The sequence below is a fragment of the Pinus tabuliformis genome, chromosome 3_1 (assembly GCF_031772625.1).
Source record: "Pinus tabuliformis cultivar Carrire ecotype Pingquan chromosome 3_1, CPIR1, whole genome shotgun sequence".
Classification (NCBI taxonomy): domain Eukaryota; kingdom Viridiplantae; phylum Streptophyta; class Pinopsida; order Pinales; family Pinaceae; genus Pinus; species Pinus tabuliformis.
Window position 1 is genome coordinate 360,049,172 of NC_142301.1, and position 12,478 is coordinate 360,061,649.

A 12,478-nucleotide genomic window follows, 5' to 3' on the forward strand; every position below is an offset into this window, starting at 1 on the left:
AAAAAAACAATCGAACTTATATTCATCTCATCATTAAATCTAATAAATATAAAAATATAAAAACAAATTAGAATATAATAATTTTTACTTGAAAATATAAATTCAAATAAATGTATATAGATTTATTTTATTATAAAAATTTATAATTATCATTCTCGTCTATATAATATTATTATACATTAACTTCACGAGGTGGCTCAATTAGTCGAGTTCCCACCATTAAAACCGCCTTTGTTATTGAGAGGTCACAGGGTCAATTCTCTTGACACTCTTGAGGTAAGGCTTTGTGGTTGAGCTAGCAGGAAGTTATCTCTTCAAGTGGATTTACATGGTACAATTATTATGTGGATGTAGCAGTCACCAATCTCTAAGGTTTTTGAACCACATAGAAAAATAAATAAATATTTCTTTTATTTTCAATTCTATTGATTTTAGTGTTTTTTTTAAACATGTATAAAGTTTCACATCTACAGAAGATATATATAAATTATCAAACATATATAATTGATATTAACATAATATAAAAATAATTATTTATGAAGAAATATCCATATGGGTAAGAATGAGATGGAAACTCATAAGATGTATTGTTCCCGGGATTCTCAAGTAACCATTGGTATAAGTAAAAAATCAAAGACACAATTCATATTGTATGTTATGAAAATAGAATTTATTTATTTTAAAATTACAAATTAAAAAACACACCTTATACTAAAACTTATCAATCCATTCAATTTATTTTATGTAGTAATTTCTATTAAGATAGGACATGTGACATTAATATTATTATAACAAAATTTTCTTATTTACTGATAAAAAATGCAACAACATGTTACAAAATACTTAAAAGTATACATATGTTTTTACTTACATCTATTTGTAAAGTGAAAAAATGACACAAATTTGAATTCACATTCAAAATCAATATCCATGTTAGTTAATAAAGATTTTTCTTCGAAGGGGCGGTTCTGAGAGCTCTGCAATTAGGGTTCTGGCGACTCTCTGAGACGGCGCAGACCAGCACGACACAGTACCCACTGAAGGCCTGACCTCCTGGTATCGACAGAGCATCGCAGGCATAACAACAAAGAGTATGGATCCCCCGCAGGGGGGGCCTCAAAGCCCTCCCCCTCGTCCAACACCTTGCCGCCAGGGCAAACGGGGTCTCTAGTATTTGGTTCGATCCATGCAGAGGTGGAAAACAATGAGAAGACGCAGCAGCATAAGCCCAATGCACCTGCCAGTCAGTCAGACAAGAACAGTGAAATACCAAAAGGAAAAGACAAGACAGAGGAAACGACCAAGGTCACCTCGACAACATGCAAACCAATAGCAGCTGAAAGACCCAAGATAGAACTGCCCGGTCAGAAGATCAATGAATGAATCCAATATATGACGGACCATGCACTCATAGGAAAATTTATAGGTTTCTGGCCGACAGAAAAAGCCTTGTATGGCTGGATCGCTGCTAAATGGAAACCCAAGGGCCACATAACATTGCAGCTGGGACCGAAGGGATTCTTCACTGTGATATTCTTGTGCCTAGAAGACAAGTTCAGAATCATGGATGAAGGGCCATACTTTTTCAACTCAGCAGGAATATATCTAAGAGATTGGGTAGCAAGATTTAACTCGGATAAGGAAGACCTCACCTGGGCTCCAGTGTGGATCAGAATGTATTCACTTCCAGAGGAATATTGGGATGAAGGGCTGCTCAAAGACATTGGAAATGGACTGGGGGAATTCGTAAAAGCAGCTGAAGAGACGAAGCTCCGAAGATACACATCCTATGCCCGCATTTGTGTCTTCATGCGCCTGGATAAAGCCCTACCGGACTCGGTAAGTCTCTCTCATGACGATTATGAATGGATTCAACCCCTGGATTATGAACATGTACCTTTTCGTTGCCGCAAATGTCATGCTCACGGGCATCTCTTCAGGGATTGTCTGCTAAATGCCAAAGCCTCTGTCTCCGATCCCTCTGATCTGCCTGCCCAAGATGGGTTCACCAAGGTCCCTACTCGCAAACGAGCGCACAAAAAACCTTCCACTGGGAAAAAACCCCTGCAAGAAATGGCTTCTATCCCCACCACGAGTAATAGCTTTGAAATCCTATCGCAAGCCACAGAAGAGCAACCCTTGAGCTCGAAGCATGGCCACATTCCCATCTCCTCCTCTGCACTCCTTCCCCCCCCCTGGATCCTCCCTTGCATCTCGTTTCCCCAGGGATGACAATGCAACCCCCAAAGAGAGCCAAAAGGGACTTGATGGGAGAATAAAGGATATGGAAGTAGAGGGAACGCCATCCAAATCAAGTGGAACTCCCATAGCAAACTCGAAAACCCCTGAAGGAACATCCAAAGCCATGGAGATGGATGAACCACAAAATCAATCCTGGCAACTAGCGCTTATCTCAGAGGAAAGCAGTCAAGTGCAACATATGGATGAAGAACCAGAGAGCATAGATCTAAAAGGGCTAGATATTTTTGGATTGGAGCAAGCATGTAGAAAGAAGGAGTATGACAAAATCCAAGAGCATCAGCTCAGTACTCTGGAAACTATACTATCCAGAGCTTATCAGCAGCAACAATTGGGTATACAACCAGGAAGCCAATGGGATGGTAACCTCCTTCCAAAGGATTCCAAAAAGAGGGGGAGAAAGACAGATCTCCAGAGAACTATAGCAGTAGGGAAAATCCTGGTCGACTCAGGCATATATGCTAAATTGACGAAGTACTATAGGCCCACTCCACATAGTGAACAATGAAGCTCACCTCATGGAATGTAAGAGGGCTCAATAGCCCTGGGAAACTCAGAATGATTAAAAATATGATAAGGCAGGAACAACCCCAGATTTTTTTCTTGCAGGAAACAAAGTGCAACAGTAACACCCTAGGAAACATCCTTTCAAAAGCATGGCCAGGATGTCACTCAGTGGTAGTGGATGCATCAGGCGCATCTGGAGGCTTAGCGATTGCATGGAATACGCAAGCAATATTGCTGTCAAATTTTCACGCATCCCACAATATCATCCAGGCAACATTCCATATAATCGGTACCAACATACATGGTCACCTGACCAACGTTTACTTTCCGCAGGATGCTCCAAATAAAATTGCTCTTTTAGACACCATAGCAACTCTCAACTCCAACAGGGAGCATTCTCTTTGGCTCATAGGTGGAGATTTTAATATGATCACCAAGTTAGAGGAAAAGAAGGGAGGTCGGGCCAAGTTGGATCAGGATGCGGACCACTTCAAAGACTTCATCCACAATAACATGCTCATCGACATGCAAACACCCAATGGTATGCACACTTGGAGCAATCGTAGGGCTGGGAGGTATCAAATTGCTTCGAAACTTGACAGGTTCCTCATCTCGGATAGCGCAATACATCTCGGAGGCGACCTCTCAGCATCCATCCTCCCCTACTCCGGTTCTGATCATTGGCCTATTGCACTCCAATGGCAGCGACCAGGCAACTCTACCAGACGTCCTTTCAGATTTGAGGCATGCTGGTTATCTCATCCCGCTTTCAAAGACTTCATCAATCATTCTTGGAACAACTTCACGGCGCCAGAAGGATCAAAAATGTTCCAATTCCAACAGAAACTCAAATATCTAAAAACTCAAATCAAAAGATGGAACAAGGAGACTTTTGGCAATATCTTTCAAGCTCAACAAAACCTCAACAAGGAAATGAGGGATCTCCAGCAACAAATAATAACAGAGGGGTACAGGGAAGGAACTCTGGAACGAGAGAAGCACATACATAATCAAATGGAGGAGAGAAACAAGCAGGAAGAGATTCTCTGGAAGCAAAAATCCAGAATCAGATGGCTGAAAGAAGGCGAGAGAAACAAGCAGGAAGAGATTCTCTGGAAGCAAAAATCCAGAATCAGATGGCTGAAAGAAGGCGAGAGAAACACCAAATTCTTCCACTGAACCACTATATAAAGAAGAATGCATAATACTATCTCCTTTATCCAAAAGCAAGGTGGGGAAGAGTGGAGGACCATGCAGAGATCGAACAGGAATTTACCAATTACTTTCAGGAAGTCCTACAAGAACCCCAAATTGACAGAAGGAATGCTATAGAAAAGATTACTCAATATGTGCCAAAAGTAATCACAGAAGACCACAACCAACTCCTTCTCCGACCTGTAATGCCCGAGGAGGTGGACTTAGCCATGAAACAGCTCAAGGAAGGCAAAGCACCGGGTCTGGATGGCTTCTCCACCACCTTCTTCCACTCATTCTGGGAGCTCATAAAAGGGGAAGTATGGCAAGTAGTGGAGGAATCCCGATCTCTTCACTGGCTGCTGCCTTCGCTCAATTCTACTTTCATTGCTCTCATCCCCAAGGAAGACAGCACCATCACTCCGGATAAATTTCGCCCAATTGCACTTTGCAATGTCATCTACAAGGTCATCTCTAAAGTCATTGCAAATAGGCTGAAGCCGCTGTTACCCCTGCTCATATCGCCGGAACAATCAGGGTATGTTGAAGGGCGACAAATATTAGATGGCATTATCCTCACTCATGAAATCATACACTCCCTCAAGATCTCCAAGCAGGCAGGTATGATTCTCAAGATTGACCTCTCCAAAGCTTTTGATAAATTAAGTTGGACTTACATTCAAAAAATGCTTCATGCTTTTGGTTTTTCACCAATGTGGGTTCGCTGGGTTCAAAGTTTAATCTCCTCCACCTTTTTCTCCCTCCTCATTAATGGCATCCCCTCTCGACCTTTCAGCCCCTCCAGAGGAATCAGACAAGGGGACCCTCTATCTCTGTTCCTTTTTGTTATAATGGCAGAAGGGCTAGGGAGACTCATCAAGCATGCCCTTCACTCCCAGCTCCTTAAAGGAATCTCCATTCACAATACCCCTACTACCACCCACCAACAATTTGTGGATGACAACATGCTCTTTGGATACCCATCTGTTCAAGAAGCTACCACCTTCAAAGCCCTTCTGAAGGACTTCTCAGATGCCTCAGGCACTAGCATCAATAAAGCCAAATCGCAAATCTTCTTCTTTCATACGCCTCCCATCATTCAACGGGCCATTGCCCGCATTCTTGGTTTCTCCATAGCTACCCTGCCCTCTAATTACCTTGGCGCCCCTCTCATTGACTCTGCCATTAAGCATGCCTCCTGGCGCAGGCTCTTAGAGAAGCTTGAATCCCGTCTCTCCTCTTGGACCTATAGAGCTCTGAACATGGCCAGCAGATTAGTCCTTATCAAAGCGGTGCTTCAGGCAATGCCCCTGTATCTATTCTCAATCCTGGCAGCGCCTAAATGGGCACTCAAAAGAATCAGAGATCTTCAGCGCAACTTTCTGTGGGGAACTCATGGGACAAATCGTAAATGGGCCCTTGTAAAATGGACTACGGCTTGCAAACCCAAGGAAAAAGGAGGCTTAGGTCTGAGAGACCCGAATCACAGCAATGAAATCATGGGAGCGAGAATCTGGTGGCAATGGCTCACAGCACCAAACAAGCCCTGGGGGGTCATCTGGACAGCCAAATATGCCAACCACAGACCAATGGAGGAGCTAATCAGATTCACCCCTGTTGAGAAAGGCTCGTTGATGTGGAATGCCGCCAGTCAACACTTCTTGTTGATTCAACAACATAGTTTTTGGGAGATCAGAAGTGGTAATATAGCTCGTTTCTGGACGGACGCTTGGAATCAGCTTCCCAAGCTTGAAAGCATTCTTAATCTTCAGCCCAACTATGATTGGGAGGAACGACAAAGGGAAACGGTCAAACAACAATGGTCACAGGAGATCAACCAAGGCTACAGACAATGGAAGCACCCGGAAAGACTGATAAGAAATACTGATAACCAGACAAGAGAAAACCTGGAAAGAGAGCTCCAAAAACGAAGAATCAGATATACCGAAGGTAAAGATTTATTGAGATGGGGATATACCCCAAGGGGCTCCTTCACCACGAAAGAAGCTTACAAAATCAAATGCCAGGATGATGCGCCTCAGGATCCCATCTGGGGAAGGGTCTGGACCCCGGGCATTTGGCCCAAAGTCTCAATTTTTCTGTGGCTCACTGGGCACCGAAAAATTCTAACTTGGGACAATTTAAGAAAAAGGAACATACAGGGGCCCTCCATATGCCCCAACTGCCACTCCCAAGAGGAAACGATACAACATCTCCTGGACTCCTCTTCTCTAGCCAATCAGATGTGGGAGAAAACTAGCTTCCGCTGTCAAAGAAACTGTCGAACATCTGAGGACATCATCAACTCCATGCGCCTCTGGCACCAAAGTCCCTACAAAAGCGCTATCCTTAACCATCTATGGTGAATCATACCTGGCCTCCTCATTTGGACTATATGGAAAGAAAGGAACAAGCGTATTTTCAAAGACCAAAGCACTCCCTCAGAAATCATCTGGGACAAGTTCGGCAAGAACCTGGAGGAAACTTTGTCGCTTAAAACATGGTTTCCGGATGACTTTCCCACGCTGGCTAATGAGAAAACCATATGGGAAAATTGGAACCTCCAGCTCCAGCAAGGAATCCCAGATTGCAATCCTATCGGAAAAACAAGCATCAGCACGAATCTTTGGCTCTTCCCCCCCAAGACACAGATACAAGCTCAACTTTGATGGAGCTTCTAAGGGTAACCCAGGGAACACAGGATTTGGCGGCATCTTCAGAGATCATAAGGGTTCTCCTCTCTTAATCTACTTCGGCAACATAGGATGGGACACAAATAACTCAGCTGAACTGGAGGGGCTCTGGCAAGGAATACTCTTAGCCCAACACCATGACTTCCAGCCTCTGGAGATCGAAGGAGACTCCCAACTCCTCATCAACATGGCCAAACAGCTGCTCAATGGAGCTCATGCGAATAAAATCTCCACTAGCTGGAGACTTGAGGCCAGATTGGAAGCCATAGAAAATATTCTCAACTCCAACAGAGCAATCATTCTCAACCATGTTAGAAGGGAAAGCAACAAGGTAGCAGATTTCCTTGCCAATCTGGGAGTAGACAATAGGCACTCTCTCCTCACAGGGGACCTAGATATAATACAGAATCATGAACAGAAACAGGAATGCAACATTCTGGTCCAAAAGGATGCAGGCTCCCTAGATGCGGGTGCTTCAGCTGGCATTTAAGGAGATGGGACAGGGGTGCGGCAAAGCAGGACGACACCTGCCAGCCCAGCACCACCTGGATAAGGATGGGACGAGCCTCATACAGAGGAGGGTGCATTCACATGGTCTCAAGCATTGGGATGGCAGCATGCACAGCCGGAACCTAGACCAGACCATCACCTCCGCATGCTTCAGGTATAGCTGGGCTTCGGCTCCATTAATTGCAGAAGTTATGGCGGGGGATAGTCGAGGAGAGCTGGCGGTAATCAATCTCATGTATAGCCATGGTCTCGGTTGGAAGTTTCATATGCATTGTTGGTCGGGCGAAGGTGGGTTCTGGGACGCTATTGGGTCATGCTCGGCTTCTGAGACGCGCCCTCCGCCAGCTCCAAATTTTCTCTTTTCTCCTCTCTCGGAATACCTGTGCGCTCTCTCTGCTCCATTTCCCATCATGGTGAGACAACGGTTAATTAGCAGAAGGGGCGGTTCGAGAGGTGGCAGCTCTCGACAGCAAGTCCGAAGGCGCAACACCTCGGGCTCTCCCTCTTCCTCTGTGGAAAATCCTCGCTATCCCAACACTAGAAGTGGACGAGGTAGAGCAGGCCTTCGCTCAGCTCCATTTCCTCTGCCCCAGCACCCCTCTCCCCATACCACGCTCTTCCACTTCCGCAGCACTCTCAACCAGCCAGTTATCACTGCCACCATCTCCATCTCCTTCTCCGAGGAATCGATTCAGAGTGCCCAGATGCCCTGCCCTGGAGGCGATATGCCTAAACCGGAGCCCAGTCACCGCAGAGACCAGCAGAACGAAAGAAGAGACAAGGCAATTGCGCATGGTGGACAGCCCAAGCGGAAAGGGAAGGAGGCTATGAGGGAAAGGTAGGAGGATTCAAAGCCTCAGCGTGCCAAGCCAGCCATGGAAGTGGGTAAGATGAACGAGGAGAACACGTAGCAGGTTGAAGGAAGAGGAGAAGGCGAGCAATCTCAGCCAGATAACCGCAAAGATTGGAGCTGCCCGTTGGTGGAGGAACCTACCACGAAGGAGTTCATCAACCAAATTACCAATGCCAGGTGGCACTTCATCTAACGTTTGGTTCCACCTCTTTTTTGTCCACGTAGGTACATCCAGGAGGATGAATTGCTGGTTTTATGTTGTTTTCTTAGCTCTCTTCAGAAAACTGAGGAAAATGTTCAATGATGTCCTTCTTCTTTTTGTAATTCCCGCACTATCAGACTAGTTTCCCCTCTGTTGGGGCAGTCTTAGAACTAGTTCTTTGGCAAGCTGAGATAGGCTGTTTTCATTTACAGCTAGTTCCTCTCTGTATATATCTTTTTTCCTCTTAATAGATTAACCAACCTTAGCAAAAAAAAAATAAAGATTTTTCTTCTTCTTCTTTTTCTTTTTTGGGTTTTGTGTTTAAGCATATGATATTTGTGATCAACATTGAAAATGAAATTAGGGGGTCTTCGATAGATGGTGATCAGGTGGTTTTCTAAGACATTCCTTGATGTGAAGTCAGTAGTTCAATTCCCTGCCCCGATCAGGGTGATATATTAGACATGATGAATATGTAGTCCTACCAAACATACAAAAAAAACATTGAAGATGAAATTCATTTTTTTCACTGCTTCTAATTTTGTCAAAGTCATCTACATGTTGTGGCATATGCAAATTTCCATCCATTTAACTTTTATGAATTTGTACAAATGAAGACAAAACAGACTGTGAAGTTGTTCAATGGAAAAAGTAAAATATTACCCACTTTATAATTACTTAGGTAAGATGTTATGTCATCTACAATATATTATCAAATACTTGACATCACGATATAATGATATGTAATTTTGGATGGTATTGTAATGAGTGGAATATATATATATATATATATATATATATATCTATAGATATATATATATATATATATATATATATATATATATATATATATATATATATATATATATATATATAGATAGATAGATAGATATATCCCAGATAGATATTTTTCAGTTTTATCCTCACGAACAAATATAGTTATAATAAGGGTTTACATTTGATAAACATCATATTCAAAAAGATCTCATACTTCAAATTTGAAAAGAGAATTGAACATCTATAAAAACATAGACAAATTATATATATTGCAACAATACCTACAGTGCCTAGTAGATAACCAAAATACAAAAAAAGGTGATATGCAAATTTTTCAAATGTTTATAGCTGGCATGAATATATATTACAAAATAACTCATAACGAAAATCATCTCTCTTACAAATTTACCAGTGAAACAACATTTTGAACCAAATTTCATGTGTGCAGAAGAAAATTTGTGTTCCTTTCTCCACACACGCATTCCCTCTACACACTTTTTCTCTCACACATAACCTCTCTTTCGCACATCCTTTATTGTGCACACATCCCCTACTCTGCACACCCCTTGTTTTGCATAACTACTTCTTTTGCACTTGTCAATTCTCACACATTCTCCCACTCCGCACTGTTGATTACTTGCACGCCGCTTGACCAAAGTATTCAAAGCATAAAGATACAATTTCATGGCCATGCAATCTTCTATGCAGAAGGTCATTCTCTATATAGCTTAATGATATGAAATATAGTTTACTAATATATATTCCAGGAGAAAAACCAGAGCGCGCGCTTCCTGACCTAACTGCCATTGCTACCTCCTATGGCTCCCCTGCTTGGCAACCACCTGCTGCTGAGCTCCCCTTGGCCCTGCTTGGTCCCCTCAGTGATCCTCTTTCTTCTAAACCGCTCATGTCTGCGAGTTGTTCCTCCTTCCCCCTTTGCAAACTCATGCTATTCCTTTACTCGGCAACCTCCTGCTGTTGAGACCCCACTGCGCGCTCTCTTAACCTTCCTCGACTCCCATGGCCCCTCCAGATTGCTCACCGGGGGGGGTGATCCCCATCATGCATTCTCTACTCTCGTCAAATCTCTCGCTCCACAACGGCCTCACCCAGCAATATTGAAGTTTCTCAAAAAGTTGGACATTCTCCAAGAAGTTAATCTACCTCCAACCATTCCTCACATGGCAGCCCTCTCTCTCGCAGAAAAAGGTCTCATCGGCCAGTTCACGGGCCTTTGGCCATCTCCAAGAACTGTGCAACATTGGGTTGAAAGAAATTGGTCCGAAAAAATACAAGGTAAAATCTCCATCAGATTCTGTAGAAAGGGGTTCTTTACCTTCCACTTTGAATCTAAAAAAGACAAGGATTTAATCTTCAGGAATGGGCCTTACTTCATGGACTCCAACGGACTTTATTTAAACAAATGGACCCCAGATTTTGATCCGAAACTAGATGTCCCCAATGTTGTCCCTGTCTGGGTCAGACTCCCTCATCTCCCTCTTCACTGCTGGGGAGATGACTCGGTTCATGCTATTGGAAATGTTGTAGGCAAGTATATAGATCGCAGCAAACCAAAGGATAATATGCAAGCATGCGCGCGCATTTGTGTGGAAGTGGATCTCAGCAAAGGCCTACCGGAAGCCATCAAACTCAAAGTGGACAATTGGAGTCATATTCAACAGCTTGATTACGAGCAAATACCGTTCAAATGTAAGGTATGTCATGAATACGACCACTTTGCCAATCGTTGTCCCTCTCTTGCTAATGTTGAAAATGACCCACAAGAAGAACAATGGGAAACAGTCAAAAAAAAGAAGTCGGCTCCCTCAGCTAAAGCACCACCAGAAACTGAACCCCCTGCCTCTAAGATTGCCTGCCCCTCCTCATCCTCCCTTCCTTCTCTCTCCCCTCCCCTACCCCCTTCTACCTCCAATCCCTTCTCGGTTTTATCTAATGCTCCACCCTTGGAACCCTCGCATCTTCCCACGATTCATTCAGCTGCCTCTAATCCTTCCCCTCCTTTAGTTATCCCTTCCCAATCTTCCCTTGAACCCCCCCCCCCCCCCTCCAGACTCACCAGGAGCTCATCCAAAGACCATGGAGCCTCTAGCGACTCTCTTAAGAAACCTGGCCCAGGCAGAAAATCTGCAAAACAACACCGAGATGAGAATGCCCAAAAGGACATAGCAATGGGCATTCAAAGCCCTATTGAATCTTACATCTTAGGACAACATGATAAGGAGAAAACTCACAAGGATCAAGGGGGGCGAGCACCTCTCCGCACACCACTCTCCCAATGATGAAAATCCTATCTTGGAATTGCAGGGGTATAGGGCACCCCTCCAAAGTTGCAGCCCTGAAAGATCTTATTTATTGTGAAAAACCAAGGATCTTTTTGTTACAGGAAACAAAGCAAAGCCTGCAGGATATGACTAAAATCATTGAATAGAACAAGTAGTACAATGGAAGCATCAGTGAATCCAGGGGAGCTTCCGGAGGAATCGCTACAATCTGGAATCAAAACATTTGGAATTATAAGTCAGAAATTATTAACCAGCATTGGATCCAAACAGTGTTAGAAAACAAAGAAGATCAACAGATTCTAGTTATATACAACATTTATGCGCCTAACCACTTCAGGGATAAGGAGTGTTGTTGGGAGGAAATCAAATTCAGCATGAACGTAGAGGAGAATACCAATCTCGTATTAGGAGGAGATCAAAATCTTGTTCTCCATGCTAATGAGAAAAGAGGAGGTATTTTCTCCCCGGATCCTTTCAGAACTCAGCTAGAAGATATTATGCATGACCACAATATAGTTGATATCATCCCAAAAAATAGGAGATACACTTGGAGCAACCACAAGCTAGGTACAGGCAACATAATGGAGAGACTAGACAGAATTCTCATTAACGTCATGCTTCTCTCTTCCTTCACTGTTGGGTATGCTAATATTATTCCCTGTTCAACTTCCGACCATTATCCAATTTCTCTTAATCTAGAAAAGAATTTCCCTCTCAGACCCATCTCGTTTAAGTACAGCCCGCTTTGGAATGGTATTACAGCAGTTAAAGATATTGTGGAGAAATCGTGGAGGCGGCATGTAGAAGGATCTCCCAGATTCATTTGGGAATCCAAGCTTAGAAACACCAAACAGGCGATAAAAGAATGGGCGAAAATCAGTTATAAGGAGCCTGAAAGGATAAAAAAGGAGATAAAAAATACACTAAACAACGTCCAAAAGGAGATAGAAGAGCAGGGCCTCACCCAAGAGAGAAAAATGCTAGAAAGTGAACTATATTCTCAGCTTTTCCGTGTAAACATAGAGGAGGAATCTAAATGGAGGATTAAATCGAGGCAACTATGGCTGCAAGGAGGGGACCAGAATACAACTTTCTTTCACAAACAGACTACTGTGCGGAGAGTAAGCAATACCGTCAACTCAATCTTGGACGCTGAAGGTAACCTTCAAACCGCCCAAGA

The 12,478-nt window shown here is 43.3% G+C and overlaps 1 protein-coding gene across 1 annotated transcript; it reads left to right on the forward strand.

The window, feature by feature from the left end:
- Positions 1–1,392: 1,392 nt before the first annotated feature.
- On the forward strand, positions 1,393–2,232 carry LOC149187185 (uncharacterized). The gene has a single exon (XM_089409585.1). It carries the CDS (start codon positions 1,393–1,395, stop codon positions 2,230–2,232), a length of 840 nt encoding a protein of 279 aa, XP_089265711.1.
- Positions 2,233–12,478: the final 10,246 nt, after the last annotated feature.

Excerpts from the sequence above, each read along its gene's own strand:
- LOC149187185 (XM_089409585.1), top strand. The coding sequence starts at position 1,393 with ATGACGGACCATGCACTCATAGGAAAATTTATAGGTTTCTGGCCGACA.